Raw genomic sequence first — 19942 nt, forward strand, 5'->3', positions numbered from 1 at the left:
CCTGACACATATAACTATATTTCACACAACATTAGCAGCACGTTTGTGATGGATACGTAAACGATGTCGTACTTTCAACCGGAAGTAGTTTGTGTGTCACAGGTCGCGCACATTGTTTGAGCGGTACATGAATGTGGTTCACGCTGTTGTGAATGAAATTGCGTTTTCAAATGCGATTTCCAGCGTAAAGTCGCAGCGATTAATCGAGGGAAAGCGTCGTTATTGTGTGAGCGATACAATATATAAGCGCACTCTTCTCTGAGGTAAGATTGGGGAACTTTTTGGACGAAGCTAAGCTGATGCTAAAGCTAAGGGGTAGCCCAAAATGTGTATGGTTTATGCTAATCTTACCTGCATAAATAAGTAAACATAGTTTTGATTGTTCATGATTCAGCTGTACATAATTTAATTCACGCCACTGCTTTTAAGTGGTTGCATCTCTTAAAAGCAGAAAACTAGTGATGTGATAAATGTACAGAAGTGAGTTGATAATTTGTTTACTTTATATTGCCACATTTTGTATTGAATGAAATACAGTTCTAGCTAAAAAAAGAAAGAAAAGAAATTGCAACCATCTGTGTAAATATTCAATGGCGTGTAGGCCTGATTATTGCCAGCTTTATTGACAGCTATGTATAGATCATTTATAAATTAGTTTTTCATTTTGAGGTTTGTTAAACTGTGGTTGTGCTCCTAATGACAAGTCAAGTGAATGTTTTATCTTTATATTAATTGTGTCTAGTAATTTCTTAGGATGATACTTGGTTTTGATCATTTGTACAGGTTTTTTTCCCCCGACAATGTAGCTTTGGTTATCAGAGTTTGTCTCCACTAATAAATGTGTATTTATCTCTATGTTGCTACTCTCAGTTCTTACTTTGTATAATTGGATACATTATAATTTTTTTAATAATAATTATTATTAAATTGCCATAAATCATACTTATTATTATTTCACAACTGATAGGGAAGCAGGATATCCACGTCGGCCGACACTGGCTTTTAAGCGCAAGTTTACATAATGACAATAAAGCAGCAGGCTGCGCCCTCCTTGATTTCTATGCCTTTGCCTTCACCAACTGTTGTTGTTTATGTTTTTATATGTTGCACAATTAATAAAATGTTTATCTACATCTGCTGTGAGTATATAAAATATAACTAATTGACTAATTTTTCATTTCTCTTGTCCAGGTTCTTAAACTGCAACAGCGATGGCTGGAATTCTATTTGAGGACATCTTTGATGTTAAAGACATCGATCCAGATGGAAAGAAGTTTGACAGAGGTTTGTATACACGTTTTTCTCTGAAGATACTCAAACTTCATGCACTTTTTACTTATAGAAAAAGTAAACAAATATAATTGTAGTAGCAGTTGGAAGAGATATAATGAGAGTGAAAAAAGTAAGTGATTCAAACTTCCATGGTTCACTGTTTGTTGTAGTGTCTCGTCTACACTGTGAAAGTGAATCTTTCAAGATGGACCTCATCTTGGATGTGAACACTCAGATCTATCCTGTTGAGCTTGGTAAGAAAACAAACTTCATTTGTTCTTTTGGTTAAATAAGACAAAATAATCATTATGTAAATCTAACATGCATACAGTACATTTGAAGTTTCGAACAGGTTGTCTTTCTGCTCTGGTATTTGATATGTGTGGGTATACTCGCTGTGTCTGTAAATATTCAAATTCATATTGAAAATATGACAAATTTAGCATTTGTGTGAATTCTGTGACTAGTGTTCCTCTCAACTTTCCACCATGGGAGATACAAATATAGCCTGTCGATATACAGTATTTCAAATGAAGGCTCATGACAATCATGGAACTAAAACTCAATGTTTTCTAGTTCACAATCACAGAGTAAACCCAGTATGGCCTTATGTATCTATTCCATTAAGGTGATAAGTTCAGACTGGTCATTGCCAGTACATTATATGAAGATGGAACACCAGATGATGGAGAATATAATCCTCAGGATGACCGGCCGTCTAGGTGAGTCATTTGTAATTTATATATACAAAATTGTACTGTACAACACTGTGTATATATACTGTATATTATGTGTGTGTCCACACAATGAAGTAGTCATGGCCAGCACAGTTGCCTCACAGTAAGAACGTCACTGGTTGGAATCCAGGTTCGACTGAGGGTTTCCATGTTCTCCCCGCTGAGCGTGTGGGTTTACTTCGAGTAGTCTGGTTTTTTCTTCGATTCAGTCCACTAATATGCAGAGGTCAACTGTACACTCTTAATTGACCATGGGTGTACATGTTGACCCTGTGATGGACTGGCACCCTGTCCACGTCTTTTGCTCTGTTAGCTGGGATTAGCTCCCCCATGACCCTCATGTGGAGGATAAAGCAGTAAACAATGAATTAACATATTACGTGTATGAGTGTGTGCATCACATGTGTAACAGTGCAGTGGAGTTTCAACCCTTTTTTTTGTTGTGCATATATATGTTTACATTTCCAGAGCAGACCAGTTTGATTATGTGATGTACGGGAAGGTGTACAAGATTGAAGGTGATGAGACATCAACAGAAGCAGCAACACGTCTGTGAGTGACCTTCTACTCTATACTATATACTATACTCTATACTGTTTACACAACGTTATGATGACAATAAGCATTAGCGATGACTGGCAATGAAATGAGCATTTGCGTGATTAGTTACAGGCCATTATTGTTTTTCTTAATTTGTTATGGTATGCTTTCTTGTCAAGCAAGTATTTAGTTATTTATTATTTGATTTTAATAATATTTGCACTTAATGTGCATATAATTAGTGTAGTAAAGTATTATACCACTTTATTGCAAATCTTATCTTACTACAGTAATGTTCTGTTAATACGAAATGGAAACTTCTTCACACTTTTCACATCACTCTCTTCTTATACAGTAATAATATACTATGAGGGCACGTTTTATTTTTTTACTTGAGGAAAATTATGTGTAGGTTTAGACAAAGTACAATCATTATTAGTTAATGGAAAGTGAAGATGTGCATGTGCAAAGAGATCAAATACAATCCCAAACTGTTTACATATGGATTGTATTTGAAAAACATTATGTGTCTTTTACTGGCTTTAATCAATGGACATGCTCTGTTTTTCAGCTCTGCATATGTGTCTTATGGTGGCCTTCTCATGAGGCTACAGGGAGATGCCAACAACCTTCACGGCTTTGAGGTGGACTCCAGGGTTTACCTGCTCATGAAGAAACTGGCCTTCTAAAACCCAACTCTGCTTTTCCACTTATACTCAATCTTCCACTGCCGTAGTTGACCTTCATACTTGGCTGCGGACATGATAAGTCTGGACCACACCACTGACAAAACACATGGAGAACTATAGAAAAGAAGGTTTTTTTTCTTATAGTTATACAATGTTTCCTCAAAGGAAATGGACCACAGTTTGGGACACTGAAAAAGGACTGCAACCTCCATCTGCTGGCAAAGTGTAAATAAAGATTTCTTTTAATACAAAATGGAACAGATTTTGGTGATCTGTCACCTTGGCTCATATTTTTTCATTCAGTTGGCATCATAGTAAATTGTGTTATTTTTAATTCCTGTGGCATGACAGCTATCTGGACCAGCGCACATGGGATTATACATACAGATGTCTGTTGATCATAACATCTCTATGGAAATATGTAATACACCAATAATTAGTAACAAATTCAGTAATACATCAGTAAAATAAATCTAGTTTAATACCTGAACAATTTACAGTTACAGGCAATTTTTATCTAGATTATACTTTGTTTGGCCTTAAGATTTACTTTTTTAATCCGAATAGTTTTATATTTTCTTTTATTTCTTTTATGAACAATCCTCAGACAGCCTCTGACTACTAAACACATTTTGAAATCGGGAAGCAGTGGCAAGTATTTTATCATATTATTCATTATTGAATTACTCTCCTTTCCGCTCACATTTAGGGTTTTATTGTCCACGATGCCATGGGTATTTGCTTGAGTGTCAGGAAACCCAAAGTGTTGACCCAACAGTCAGAAAATTGAATTATGGGGGAAGGAGTCGGCTTGTGTGTACAACACAGTGTCCTCAGTGTCCATGGTAATGGGTGTCACAGGATGGTAAGCAGTTCTGTTAATGACTCACACTAGCTTCTTATAATAGAGTGTGTACCTGAAAGGCCTAAATATATTTTAATGAGGACATTTTGTCAAATCAGCTTGTAGCTGAGAGGGAAAAAGGACATTCATTTATACAGCAATTGACCACTTTATTAGGTACATTATTCACACGACATCAGCATAATGTATTTAGTCACATAGAAATGTCCAAGATTAACTAATTCAAGTTGAAAGATTATGAAGTAACATGGCATGGTTGTTTGTGTGAGACAGGATGGACTGACTATTTTAGAAAGGGATTTTCACCATCATCACAGAGAATGGAATGGAAAAAATCAATCTAGTGAGCAATGGTGACCTGGGCTAAAAAAAAGCCTTGGTGTTGGCAAAAATCAGAGGAGAATAAGTTTAACATGATAGAAAAGCAGCATGGAAAATATCAGTTTAAATTAAAACAAGGTACAACCGAGCTAATGCAGAAGGCTCTGTATGTCAAGTATGTTGGTCCTGATTTCTTTATTAGTTTGTACTGACACGACCCAATTGTTGACTTTCCCTGAGAATCAACTGGCTGACTTCAATAACCTAATTTATACTTCATAGATGTTGCCATACTTTATTATATATACAACTTTACATTTGTTTTGTAGCAGCAGTAAAAGCACCATTATAATATAAGTACAATATAAAGAATACAAAAATGAAATATAGTATTAGAATAAAGTATATGGACACATAAACCGTAGGGTTGGGAATCGCCAGATACACCACTATACGATATTGAGGACACGATACGATATTATCACGATATTGCAAAAAATAGTGAGTGATTTGCAACAGCTCTAGTGCGAGTGAGCACTTAGCACCATCTAGTGGACTATGCTAATCTACAAAAAGTGAACATCAAACCCTTCTACCTCATTAGCATACGAAACAGAAATAAAAGAATGCATAAATAAACTAAAATCGACCATTTAAAAAACAAACACTTTGATAAATACACGTATTAAGTGTATTTTTGTATTAATTTATTATTTGTTTTATTTATTTATACATATATTTATTTCAGTATATATGTATTCATTGATTTATTCTTTTATTTATTTATTCATTCATTTATTTCTGCATTTTTATGTCATGGGATTTATTATTATTATTATTATTATTATTATTGCTAGTACTATTACTACTATTTTACATTTCATCTAATTCAGCTGTGTAAGTCAAATTAGTAAAGTGACCAATCATACTCGCCGAGTTGGTGCCTTTATGGCTGCAGTTACGGTAGTTATATATAATATAATATCCACGGGTTGAGAGCGGAATCCCAGCGGAAGTGATGTCATCAGAGTGAAGTGCACACACAGGTCTGATCCTCCCGGGGCGGGTAAACGTATCCGGTGTGTGTCCGCAGGTTTGTTTGTTTGTGTTCTTCCAGCTCTCGGAGAGAGGAGTGTTCTCTGCGTCACGGGCTGAAAGACTCCTGCTCTGTGCCCTGTCATTATCAGAACATGTAGAATAACATGAGTCCCTGTTAGACAGGTTTTTTTCCCCCCCTCTCTCTCACTGCCATGTGCTGGCAGAGCTGCTGATGTGTCCTCGCTGTGCCGCCTCTTTAATTGGAAGCACCGCACTCGGCATTAGGTCAGCTGCGGCGTTTGAGAGACGATGTTAAAGGTTGTTAGTGAAGTCAGACCAACATTAAACAAGCGGCAAACGGCACAATAATGGACCACCGACGGAAAAAGAGGCTGACTTACGCCACCATTGGGCTCATGTTTCTTCTTAGTGGCGTGGAATATGGTAAGACCTGAACCTTGTTACTTTTCCGTCTTAACTTCACCACACATGTAATGTACAACAGTGTATTTTTAATAATAGGGCAGTGATACATGTCATGTAGAGTGAACATGAGTACTAACTTTATTGTGGCAGGTTGATTATTGAAGAAAAAGTTAATACTATATTATTTTTTACTAGAGGCCAAACATTTGGAAGTAACTTCACATTTCTGTTCACAATGCCTTTCTATTGATTTGTATGTCCCATACCGATATCAAAAACTCTAGTATCTACTGATATTGTTACGATACAGTAATTTTGGACCATACTATGAAGCACATTTGTGCTGAGTCATATCAAATACACAATTCTCCAACTGCGTAACAAATATTGTTCTCCCAAAAAGAAGAAATAAACAGCCCAAACATCTTTACAGTCTGTGCACAGTGAATCATGCACTATATATAGGCTTTTTGGATTGTATCTGGATTCTACATTTGTATCTGTCCAATAGCCGATCCAGTGATTTTGACCAATATCTGTCCGATATCGACTCCCATCTCTACTGCATGATCTGACTTTGCTGTCATTGATATGCACCATTTTCCTCAGTTTACATTGATGTTACCAGATCATTGCTGAATAAATGTTAAAAAAAAAAGAAGATAAGAAGGGCTTAGTTTTAGGGTTGAGAAGATTTGCTAGAGTCACAATCAGTGCAAAAGTTAAAATAAAAGTAATCACAATTTGCATATTTCACTCTCGCTCTTTGGCTTTTCAGAGTTTGAATACGAAAATCCCAACAGACTTTCAACTGTGTTCATATTTATAATACAAGTACAAATTTGATGTCCAACAATTAACAATAATTTGAAATGAGTGACATTTACTGTCAGACTATAACATAAGTGTGACTGTTGGTTCAAAAGTCAATGACCATACTACATTCCCAAACAGTCACATTGACATGACTGTAGTGGTCTCACCTGAAGCGTATAGAAGAACAGTTATGTGTGTGGGGTCGGCTCATTTTAGGCCTTAATGTTTTACACGTTAGCTATGATTTGCTTTGCAATATATCCTGATTTAAAGATATGCTTCCTATAGAAGGAAATTTTGTTGGGACTACAACTTAGTTGTTTTGTTGGGACTACAACTTAGTTTTCAAACAACATATCAAACTGTCCTTTATGACATCATAAAACTATATACTGTATATCGCAATATAATATTATTCAATGGCAACATGGCAAAGATTGGATATACAATATATACACACAGAATAATATGACACTGAACTGTTGAGATTACATTACAGTTGTGCAGGGTTTACCATGACAAGTGGTTTTGTTACTTCCACATACAGATGTCACTGTCATGGTAATGAAGCTGTGACATTCCCTCAGATGACAAGAACATTCATTCTTTCCTCCCTGGCATGCTATCGTATGTGTCTTCTGACCCAGAAATTGAATTTCCAAATATAATGGTTCAGCGCTATCCATTGTCCACGAGGATAAGACTCGAAGCACTGAAGAAATCTATCTAATAATGAGAAAGACAACCTTCATGAAAAGTTTAAAGCAAAACTGTAAATATACACCACAGTCAGTAGAACACTTCAATATTACACTTTTTTTTACACAGAAAGGTAAATAGAAAGGTAAAAGGTAGAAATTATGGAAGAGCTGCAGTGTTTGAACCAGGGGTCACCAACGGGGCCCGTGGGCAGCCAATATGGTGCCCGCAGGCTCATTTCACCTCACCTCACTTGCATGTATCCATATGATCACTCAGTAAAATATCATCGATATTGTTTATAAAAACTGATAATCGTTAGGAGTAAGCACTGGAATTAATGTGTATGCAATTGAATGCATAATATCAATCATTTAAATGGTAGAAAAAAGAAAATGGTGCATAAAATGTTTATATGGTAGCCCTCCATATTATTCTTTACCCTAAAAGGTTGGGGACCCCTGGTCTAAACCTTAACTCTTATAAAAAATGCTTTGTGATGAGATGAAAGAACAGTCTCAAAGTGTTGCCATCGTGTTGGAATAAGCTTTTCAAATGTTCTTTAGTTCATATTATTGGTTAATGACTTACACCAAAGAAAGGCCTCAATAAAGAGCTCAATAATCTCAATCTCATAATCTGAATCACAAAGTTGTTTTTTATGTGTTGAATAACATTTGTTTATCAGATCAACCTGGACATGTGGTCTGAATTCCATTAATGTCCCAAGACACACTGGTCTGTTCATCTTTATGTCATCTTTCATGTTGTTATTGTATATTTTGGCAGAAAGTGTTCTGTAAAATAGTTAACTTTGTTGTTCTCTCTCTACAGCTGTAATATTGCCCACAATATGGCGGTACCTGCAAACTTTAGATGCTGCACCTTACTTCCTGGGGTTGGCACTGTCGGCGTTCAGCTTGAGTGGCCTCCTGTCTGGGCCTCTGTTTGGCCACTTGTCTGACAAAACACAAACTACAAAGAAGATCATCTTGTTTTCCAACATTTTTGAGATAGTCGGTGAGTCACAACTCATATTTTCTTTTTTCAAGTGTAGTCCTGTCTCAATTTTATCCCTCCGAGTGCTTTTTAGAGGAAAGCATGCACTTTTGATTTCCAGTTTCAAAAAACTTCAATTTGAATGTTGCCTGTTTGACCAATAACTGTTTGTTTCTACCTTTTACTCTGTAGGTAATTTCATGTACTTCATTGGCTACTCCAAGTGGCTCTTACTGTCGAGCAGATTAGTAGCAGGTGAGTGCAGACTGGATGCCCATCATACCACTGAAAAGACAAAATTGTCAAAAAAAAACCAGTATGAACCTTTTGATTGTACCTGTTTTAAGCAACAACTGATTAATGCATACACATATTCAGCTGTAAAATCCTGGTATATGTGCTTTAAGGATGCACTTTTTCGTTGGATTATTCAGTAACATCAACTATTTTGTTAAACCTTAGCTTTGACCTATCTTAACCCTTTAACATCTAAGCCTCAAAACGTAAATAAAATAAATAAAACTTAATTTTTTTTGCTTATTTTTAATCACAAAAGGGCCAGAAAATGATCCTGTGATTAAGTGCTTTTGGCCATTTTTCCAGAAGAACTTTCAACATCTGGTATCTTTATTTGACAATTTACTGCATGCTAAAATAGTGTATTAACAATTTAAAATGAAAACAAAAAAACAAAAAATAAAACACTGTAGTTGTATGTTTGATTTTTTTATGTTAAAGTTGAAATTTGAACATTTTAAACATTTTTAAATTAAAACTTTTTTGAGTTTTTTCTGAATGACCAGGAACAGGCCAAACATCAAAACTATATTGAATATGGAAACTCGTTTTTCCCACCTTTTCACTTTCTTGTGACAAAGACGCTGATTTGCAGACTTCCTACAACGACGCGAGTTAACTTGCCGTCATAACCACATGTTGGTTTTGACATGCAACTTCTCAGCAAATTGCACTTGTGCGAACTTGTTGTCTGCGATGCGACGCTCTGTGTTAAAGGGTTTATAAAACACTTAAATTACACTTATATATTTTGCGCTGTTTTGGGGTAATTATTAACAGTGGCTTTTACAACATTTACTGTATCAATTGGAGTTAGTGTCACTTTTATGCACATTAGGGGCCACTTGGATTATATTGTGTGTTCAGTGTTTCTAACTAAATGTTTGAGAGCAGTTATTTCATATTGAAATATATGAATCCCCCTCAGGCATTGGCACAGGTGCTGGCTCGTCTATCTTTGGCTTCCTGACTAGAAGTACTGCTCCACAAGACCGTGCTACAGTATTTGCAGCTGTTATGGCGTGTCGACAAGCTGGCCTTCTGATTGGTCAGTGCCTCTCTGCTCATCATTTGATTTTGGAATGATTTGAATCACAAGGTCCCTGCTGTTTTCCATTCGAGTGAACAGGGATCACCGGTTATCTTGGTTAATGCTGGTGTCACAAATGTTAAATTAAAGACCATGGGCCATTACACTTGAAACACATAATCAAATGATACATCTATGTAGTATTGTGTAGGAGGTATTACAGCATTATTTTTTTTCATTTTCACAGGTCCAGCATTTAACATCTTCTTGAGGTTGTGTGATTTCAATCTGGGTCCATTTGTTGTCAATAAATTTACTGCGCCGGGTGTAAGTACAAGAAATTAACTCCCAATGAGACCTTTTTGGAAGTCTTATTTGCTCCACCACATAACGGCTAACTGTCCTTTATCGCCCTCTGCAGTTGTTCATGTGCCTGCTGTGGAGTCTCCTTCAGCTGGTGGTGGTCTTCATGTACTGGGACCTACCACCTCTGGAGAGAGGGAAGGAGCAGGCAAGTCCAGCGAGGACGAATGAGGTAGAAGAGAAAGAGCATGAATGTTTGGAAGATGAGGATAACAACGACGAGGACGAGCCGCTAATGAGGTCCCAGGAGCTTGGTGGCTCCTACGGCTCAGTGGGGACTTCCAAGCACCAGACAAACTGCATCTCTGCGGCATCCAATTCCACACTGGATCACATCTCCCCACCATCCTCTCCAGTGCTGTCAGGGACACAGGAGTCCTCCAACCCCACAGAGAGTTGCAGTGCATCCCAAGGTAAGTTACAGTTAACAATGTCTGTGCAAGATTGTTGTTTGGACACTTTAGAGAACTTTGAGTAAAAGCATAGTTTGTTTTCCAGCCTGGTTAAAGAGCCCACAATAGTACAGAATCTGCTGTGATCAGACATTCTAAAATAGTGTCTCCTATTGGTGCCTTTTGATATATTAATAAAATGTTATGAACAGTTCCTTTCCTGGATATAATGGCCTATTATTTACTATCTAGGGTGAATTCCAATTCCTTGCTTAACCCTCAATCTTAACCCTCAATCTCAAAAATGCGCACTCCCGCTAGTGCAAGTGCTGTCCCGATTCTCAGAAAAATTAATTTGAGGTCCAAGTTTAAGGGCTGTATCGCCCTCAATATTGAGATTTTACGAGACCACCCTTGGGAGAAAGGGCTACCCAGAATGCATTGCGTGTTTTGACATCACAAAGATGGCGCCGAAAGCAGCGAAACGAGTACGCTACAAATTAAGTATTTTCTTTGTTAATAGAGATATAAAAATTACGAAAACCATTGTATTATCTTAGTTTAGGCCCATATTATGGATTACTTGTTGCGTAACATTTATTTTTATTTTACGATCTTTTGTCAATAGCCGGCCGGTGCGGACAAGCGATCATTTGCTATCGTTTACTTTTCAATAGGCTGTGGTGTGTGGTAACTGTCAGCTGAATATGTCCGTGGTTGTGGTATTTGTATGAGTATCATCTTATAACTAACTGACAACCTAATAACTTGACTGACAAAAGGATCGTAATAAATAATCGTGACGTAAATGTGTTGTTTTTCTTCTTTTTCGGAGTTGACAGACTGGACGCCACTTTCGCGTTATTCTGCCCCCCACAGTCTGTAGACGTATCTGCATTTAAGGGGTGTCCCATTTCTAAGTGACAAAATAACCCTCACCACTTGGTTTTGAGGGCCAGTTAAGATTAAGGGTTGAGCTTGAGGGTTAAGATAGGAATTGGAATTGGCCCCTACTCCCACCGAATGTGGTATGCCTCAAGGTTCAATGTTGGGCCCAGTTTTGTTTTCACTTGTGTCTTTTTGCCTTTGTCTTTCAGAATCTAAACATTATTTTAGTTTAAGGGCTGCTCAGATGACTTCACTAATAATGTTTTAAAGGTCCCATATTATGCAAAATCAACTTCTTAATAATTTTAATACTTCTATTTGGGACTCTGGAGGCCCTACCAGTCGCCTCTTCGATCTAAGTACAGGAGATAAAACACGCAATGTCCCACGCTCACTGCAACGTCACAAGACGCTAAATTCCTGGAATTGTTGTCTCGCAGAGCTCCGCTTTGTCTGTAAAACATGCGAGAGTGCTGGCGAGAGCAACGGCATCTGAAAACCGGAAGTCCGCAAAAGGTTTTTTCTTGGCTCCCCAGTGCAGCACAGAGTCCTACACAAACTTCCAGCCTCAGAGGATTTATATGGACAAATAAATGCTAGAGCCTGCAAATGATCACTTTTCAAAATGCTAACTGCTCTTAGCTCCCAGTAGCCTCTGTGGCTGATGTCATTTCTGTCATTTTTTATTTTTTTTAAATAAAAGAGATGCTACTTAACAGAGCGTTCTGAACAGGGCTGTTTTGGTGCTTCATCCTTATGGTATTTTGACCAAAGCCTGTCACAGACATGTTCATTAGGACACCAGGGAACTAGGTTAACTTGGAAAATAGTATTTAACAGATGAGAATCAGTGTCTGTCATCTCTCTCATGCTGTTGGTCTCGGCTTCTTTTTTCAGTCTTTTCCTGTGTCTCATTACCTTTGTAGAATTCCTGAAAGAAGAGGTGGTTGTGCTCTTGGCTGCTCAGTTCATCACCCTCTTCAATCAGACAGCACTGGAGGTACATTTAAGTCACACACACACACACACACACACACACACACACACCACAACTTTTAATAAATTCAAATGTGTCAACTGCACCGACAACACATTCATCATTCCCTCCTCCAGACCATGGTGACTCCATTAACCCAGAAGTACTTTGGCTATGGGGAGCTGGAGAACAGCGTCATGTACTGTCTCTGTGGCGTGGAGGTGATTGCTGGCTTCTTTTTTGTCCGTTGGCTGAGTCGACGTGTTGCAGAACGGGTAGTCCTGGTCATTGGTTGGACCATCTGCAACATCTCTGGTGTCTGGTGCCTCATCTTCCTGGCGAAGCCTCTAGGTCAGTCAGCACTTATTTTGCACCACATCACATCTTGCACATTCTTATCTGTACTTGCAGTAAATGATAACAGATTTCCTGTTGAATGATACAATTTTCCATAAAGCGCTATTACCTGCAAATCTGGGTACTTCTAAGATCTGAAGTATTTCACAATCATGTTAATGGATGTGTTGTGCGTGCATGTATCATACTAATACTTCATACTAATACTTTGGTGTCTTCTGTTTCATTGAGCTTTGTGTTTCCTGTAGGTGATTTTCCATGGCAGCTGACTGAGTTCATCATCGGAGTGTTTCTTCAGGTTTTGGGTTTGCCATTTGTAGCAGTGGCTCAGGTGTCTCTTTTCTCCAAAGTCACCTCTGAGAAAACACAAGGTGAGAATGAGCGACATTTACTAGATACATCTTTGACAATTTGATGCACATTTCAGCGTGTAGCTGTAAAATGCTCTGTACCTTGTATTTTAACTGTCTGTACATTCTTTTGTTTGAACTCTGGTGTGTTTGTGTCTTACCTTGATTTTTTTTGTTGTTGTTGCAGGTTTCAGTCAAGGAGTGCGTCGCTCAGTGGGAGGTCTAGCTACAATCCTGGGCCCGCTGTGGGCTGGCGGCCTCACTGAGCACATGTACATCATGTTGGGGGTGATGATGGCACTGCTGGCACTGATTACAGTAAGTGGAAATGATTGAGACGTCCACATAATATTTAAACCATATTCCTTTTCTTTCCTCCTAATGGGGTCCACCAGGACCTACAGGCTAAATAAGCTATCTAGCTAGCTAGATTACAGCACATTTACAACACATTGACATCTCATCACATTTGAAAAGGAGAAGGCATAATTATACACTTGTATATGTACCTACCCCATTTTTATTATACACAACTCAATGTCTGCGCTACTTTATCACATCGCCAAAAATATTTACATATTTACAGTATTTTATACAAAGTTCTAAATGTTCTTAAGCACAACACAAGAATAATTCTGGCTTTAAATGCAACCATTTCCACCACCGTCCTTGATAAAACTGCTGTTCCTCATCCTTAAATGTATTTAAAATGTGTATTTTGTATGTTCTTTTAAACGGATTTATGTTTTTACTCTGCTTTAATTCATTTGTTCCATAATTCTCCTTCCTTCATTTCCTGTACTTTTTTTTTTTACATTACATTGCCGAATTAGGTTTAGGGTTAACAGCCATTTTGAATTCTAAAATTCTTTGGGTTTCATAGTCATGAAAATAATCAGTTTTTTAAAAAGATTTTCTTGGGAGAGTTACTTTATTTAAATATGTGTTCTGATACAGTTGCTAATTACCTGTTCATGTCATTTGATTACTTTCTGTTACTTTTGGATTACCCCAATACAAATGGAAATGAAGACAAGAGGAAATAAATATAAATAAGATCACTTTTACTTCAGTGTGTACAACAGAACAGTGTGAAACAGTTAGAAAATGAAGTGGGGGAAACAAAAATGTGTCCTTGAGCAGATTCACCCAGTATCCTAAAGAGATCTAATGAAAGGGCACTTACACATGACTTTAACACCACAGCACACTTTACAAAGCAAAAACAGAATCTGCTTTCATACCTGACAAGTTTATATTGTTATGTATTTTAATGAAATCCTACTAATGGTCCCAATATTTACAAAATGTAACGGTAATCTGATTACTTCTTTTACGCTCTATTTTCCCCTGTAACTATAACGGGATACAGTTCCGAATTACGTAACGCTGTTCCATGTATTCCATTACTCACCAAGCCTGATTGCATTACATATAAAAATTTGACTTACTATTTTAATTGAAATTGTTCACCTGAAGAAAATATACAGTCTATGATTTTAATTAGCAGAAAATGTATATAAGGAAATTCACTGAGTACAGACAATAGTAGGCAATCCAAAAACAAGAAAAGCCCCTTTAAGTCGTTTTTAATCCTAGTTTGTATTAATGCTGATCTTATAATTTAAATGCAGGTAATGCTGGTAATCTCATACGAGCGTCTGGTTGAACCCGCTGCTAAGGAGCAAGCCGACAGCCGTCACAGTTCTGCATAATCTCGTCGGAAAAGCTGATATAAAAGGTAGCTATTTACAAACGACACAAATCATTTTATAATGGATTTTTTTTTACATTATTACACATTTTAGAAAGGTAAATCAAAGTATTAAGTATAAAATAATGTGCCCCACAAAAGTGAATACCATTATAATATGTTGTTGTCCTGCATCTCATTCAGCGTTTTTCTCCTTTCTCTGCACACACACCCTTCAGCACATCTCACCACCTTTTGGATTTCTACCGTTAAACATGGACATGTCAAACCTTTGGGTGCAGAGGCAGATAGACAAAAGTACTGTTTATGGTTTGCGTGTATATATCTATATATCTATATATAGATATATATCTATATATTTGTATTTATATTTCCCATGGAAATATAGGATGATGATGATGGCACCACATGTGCAAGTTCCAGCTGAGAGTTCTCTTTAATTTATGTTGTGCTGAACAAACCAGCTGTTCGATTAAATTAATTCAAATGCCCCGAAATGATTGACGTCGCTGACCTTGTGGTCGGGGAGAATTAATTGTGACTTGATAATTATCACCTCATCTTTTACAATAACGTTATTTCTTTGAAGTAACACAATAATTCAACATTAAAGTTTGACGAAAATGTCATTTCAATCCACTTCACACCCGTGTCGTGTATTAGAGCTCTCTCCTTGACCACAGATGCTTTTTCACAGTTTGATGTTCTTATTTATTCATATAACGTGACAGAGTGACCTCCTATAATTGAAGCAGTAATAAGTCTTCATCAATCTAATTACTAACACTAATACAGTACATTTATTTAATGTTGATTTTTCCCTGCCTGTTCTGACGTGGTAAGGAAAATGCTGTTTTAGAGCTTTGTCCAAAAACACAGTTTGTGTCGGTATTGATTTATCAATTTTCAAATTAATTCAAAAACATACTTCATTTATTTATCTAAATTTATACACATGAAAGTGGGTATTTATCTTGTTTTGTTCATGTAGATTTTTTTTCATGTTGGTGATGTAGTACCTGTTTGCACCACTGGTAGGTGCTCTTAGTCTTTGCTTAGAAGAACGTGTTTCCCATTATTGATGAGACTGATGTGGATCTACTTTACCAAGAAAACTATGCACTATTATTAACAAAACTGGCAACGCTAAAAAGGGGGAGACATATTTTTTAACTATGTTGTATAAAGGTATGGGGAATCATAGTTTTTGTAACAAACCAAATAATTCATTAGTCTAAGAATTGTTTCCCCCCAAAGGCTTTAGATGTTTCCTTTGTTTGTCTCAGTATGTTCAGTTTTATATTCACAACAAACAAAGACGTGTGAGTATTGCTTTATTTATTTTCTTTGTATTTACTGTATTTATTGTTGTTATTGTTTTGGGCACCTAACTTTGTACATTAATTTACATTTTACACACAAAAAAAATGACACCACATTTATCTGGCCTGTGTTTTCTTTTTGTGTATATGTTTGTGTGTAGAGTAATTATAAGAGCAGGACAAAAATACATTATAATAATATAATTGTGTACAATTAGAGGATAATTAATGAGTTAAATTTTCATGTAGTTTCAAACCTCCACCTTCCTTCCATTTTTAAAATATTTAATCATCAATGTCATTTTAAGTTGTTAAAATTGCTAACATTATTTAAATCTGTAATTTACATATTACATTTAGTTGACAACATTCAGTGAACAAGTAAATATGAAGTTTATTTTTGGTACTTTAAAATATATATAATTTATATAGCTGTAATAATAATAATAATAATAATAATAAATGTAATTATTTGATAATTTGACATTTATACACAAAATTGTAAAGACTATTTTATGAATTATGTCAGGGATAACTCAGCACATACAATAAACTCATACTTTAACATGATTTATACAGTTTTTTATTTTTATTCATTCCAATAAAATTAATAAATACATTTTTTAAAAATGTTTTTTAGTATTATAATATAAACTATTCAACAATTGAACACATTTGTTCTGCAGTTGAATAGATTTAATTAATAAAAAATGTAAATTTATGTATATATTTTTTTAATATATATATTAATATAATATTTTTTTGTAAAATACATACAACTATGTTAACGATGTTAATGAAATGTATTATAAATAAATTAAATTAGTTTAAAAATAAAGTGTTTTCATAAATAGATTTTTTAAATTAATAATAAATAACCGTTTAATCAGGGTTCTAGAAATTCTAACAACCAACTGAATATTTGTGGTTCAAAAATGATGTGAAACAATTCTACCACAATACAGTAAATTTTGCTCCGCGATTAATGATAAGTGTGTGCTCGAGTGTGTGAATTTTCAGGAGCAAATTCATAATTTTATAAATTATATACAAGAAATTCAGATGAAATAAACGATAACTTCACTGAAAACAAGGGAGGATGTTATGTGGAGCTACAGTTTACAAAAAACATGCTGTACGAGTCTTTCCTGTGGGCCACCAATGACCTCAATGACCAAACCTAACAACACAACTTCTTATGACAACACGTCGCCGCTGTCTCCCTGCTGGCCTGGTGTCGAGGAGGGGGCGGAGCCTTTACCGTGAACTCCAGTTGAACTCGTTTTGGCATTGGTTGGGGGCGAACTCCGAAATGTTACGACACAGGGCCAGTAACAAGAGATATTTTTGGGCTTTTTTTCTTTTGCTGAATCCTTCACCCGACATAAACGCGACCCAAACACACTCGGCCTGCAGCGGCAGTCTGACCGAACGCTGACCCCTGCGTAATGTGGTCAGATATGTCGAGAACGCCTTGTGTCATATCAATAGTAGTTGTTGGGATAAGTTTGAAAAGCTCCCTCCTCCTCCTTCTCCTCCTCATCTTCGTCGTCCTCTTTTTGCCAATTACAGGGATAAATCATATGCGGAATATATCGCAAACGTCGCCCATTAGAGGTGAACTTTTGGTGAACCGGGGGCAGAGAGGGCAGGTGGAGTTCAGTGGGACATTTTTTTTAATTTTTTTTTATTTGTTTGTTTTTCCCTCAATTTCATTCCCCAGGCTCTAACGCTGGGACAGAGCCGGGATGATGCGACACAGGCTTATGGGACACTGCGGCTTAGACCGACCAATAGATTTTACGCATGGGCTCAGACTCCACTTTATCTTTCTCTTGCCCTTTCTCGCGCACTTTACACGAGACGTTAAAGAACGACACGTTCGACGGTCATTGTAAGACTTTCATGAAGTGACTTGAGATGGGGAATAAATGGAAAAGAAGTGCTCTCAGGATAGAACTTGTGCCGAGTCGATGAAATATTCAGCCATGCACCGGTGTCACTTATCAACTTATTAATGTTTGTGCGGGAAAAAACAAAAAACATACTCGTATCAAAATGGTGGCACTGACAGGAACCTGTGAAAGTCTGTGAGTGTCCCTGCATGGATTGCACTTGAACCCGGTGTTAATAATACATGTGTCACTCCAAAGAGGTGTGACCTCTAGAAAGCAAGGAAATAATAGCAGGTGCAGAGTGCTGGATAAAGTACTGGGTATAAAAAAAGAGTTTGACAGTTTTAAAGTTTAAAAAGTTCAACCAAAGAGCTGCTTTTTATTCACTTGATGCAAGAAATGTTGTGAAAAATCCTTACGGATTGTGTGATATGCATAGGAATTATTTTTCTTCTGCATAGGTCAGGAAAGCAGGTTGTTTTACAGTGTAATGCTTCTTCTGACTGACTAAATAATTAAGTCTGCGTTCCCCCATAGCTACAGCACCCCGGGCTGTGATGTGCATGCATATAGCCAGCTGCTATAGCACAGAGCCGTGTTTTTGGCAGATGGGTCACGCTTCAGCCATCTTCAGCACTAAAGGTTTCCTTTTATAATCTTCCTCCTCCTCGTCTTTGATCTTAAAATATCACTCACCGAGTCTGGATGTTGTAATTCTGCCGCTTTGTTTTGACCTTCAACAGCACAGTCGTAATTATGAAGCAGGGCGGTTGGAGCACTTTCTTTTTACACCTTTTTCAGACGATCCAAGTCTGTTGTTCTGAGTTTTCTGTCTGAGACGTCGCATCGACTCACACGTTTTATATATCTGTTTATTTATTTTTATTTTTCTAATATACTGTACGGTACGAGGAGTATTAGGGCCAAACTGAAAAAAAAGAAAATATTTCCAGAATAAACTTGGTAAAATTATGTAAATAAAGTCGTAAATTATGAGAATAGAGTAATATTAAAAATGTGTAATATTATGACAATTAACTTGTGATAATTATGAGAATAAAGTTGTAATATTAAAAAGTTGTAATATTACGAGAATAAACTCTTAATATTAAAAAAAAGTTGTAAAATTATGAGAATAAAGTTGTAAAATTACGAGAATAAAGTCTTAAATTCTAGTCTATTCTTGGCCCCATACTCTTTTCATTATATATGTTGCCACTTGGGTCAATTATAGCCAGGCACAACCTATCTTTTCATTGCTATGCAGATGATCTACAAATCTACCTGCCAGTGAAGCCTAACAGCAACAGCGCACAATCCTCCTTGTCTAGCTGTCTTGCTGACATTAAGCAGTGGTTGGCCCAAAACTTTCTTAATTTAAACAACGAGAAAACGGAATGTATTGTGTTCGGGGATACTGTGATGGATGGCTTTGGCTCCTTGTCCTCAAAACTCAGTCCGAACATCAGGAATCTGGGAGTGACCTTTGACAGTCATCTGAGGTTTGATAAACAAATTAGTAACGTTGTCAGGACTAGTTTTTTCCAGTTGCGTCTGCTGGCCAAAGTTAAAGCGTTTTTAAGCCGTCACGACCTTGAGAAAGCCATACATGCGCTAATCAGTTCCAGATTAGACTACTGCAATGCACTGTATATTGGCATTTCCCAGACTTCTCTCAGTCGCCTTCAACTTGTTCAAAACGCTGCTGCCCGTCTTTTAACCAACACTAATAGAAGAGAGCACATCACCCCTGTTCTACACTCTCTCCATTGGCTTCCAGTCTCTTTTAGAATCGATTTTAAACTTTTAATGTTTGCCTTTAAAGCTCTTCATGATCTTGCCCCATCTTATTTATCTGAGCTTTTAACTGTTCATGATCCGGGTAGAGCTCTGAGGTCAAACAACCAAATGTTGCTGGAAGTGCCCAGGTCAAAATATAAACACTGGGGTGATCGA

The 19942-nt window shown here is 36.8% G+C and overlaps 2 protein-coding genes across 2 annotated transcripts; both read left to right on the forward strand.

Moving 5' to 3' along the window:
• The first annotated feature begins 135 nt into the window (after nt 1-135).
• Nucleotides 136-3439, forward strand: polr2h (RNA polymerase II, I and III subunit H). Its single transcript, XM_083888015.1, has 6 exons — nt 136-263; nt 1192-1284; nt 1443-1526; nt 1901-1994; nt 2478-2561; nt 3121-3439. Exons 2-6 carry the CDS (start codon nt 1212-1214, stop codon nt 3236-3238), a joined length of 453 nt encoding a protein of 150 aa, XP_083744141.1. The 5' UTR covers nt 136-263; nt 1192-1211; the 3' UTR covers nt 3239-3439.
• A 2371-nt stretch (nt 3440-5810) lies between these two features.
• Nucleotides 5811-15067, forward strand: mfsd8l1 (major facilitator superfamily domain containing 8-like 1). The gene is made up of 12 exons (XM_083887536.1): nt 5811-5906; nt 8238-8423; nt 8595-8657; nt 9628-9747; nt 9977-10056; nt 10151-10505; nt 12299-12372; nt 12486-12699; nt 12954-13076; nt 13243-13373; nt 14690-14796; nt 14988-15067. The coding sequence occupies exons 1-11, from the start codon at nt 5831-5833 to the stop codon at nt 14768-14770; spliced, it is 1503 nt and encodes a 500-aa protein (XP_083743662.1). The 5' UTR covers nt 5811-5830; the 3' UTR covers nt 14771-14796; nt 14988-15067.
• The last annotated feature ends 4875 nt before the right edge of the window (nt 15068-19942 follow it).

This window comes from Microchirus variegatus (genome assembly GCF_963457635.1).
Source record: "Microchirus variegatus genome assembly, chromosome: 4".
Taxonomy (NCBI): domain Eukaryota; kingdom Metazoa; phylum Chordata; class Actinopteri; order Pleuronectiformes; family Soleidae; genus Microchirus; species Microchirus variegatus.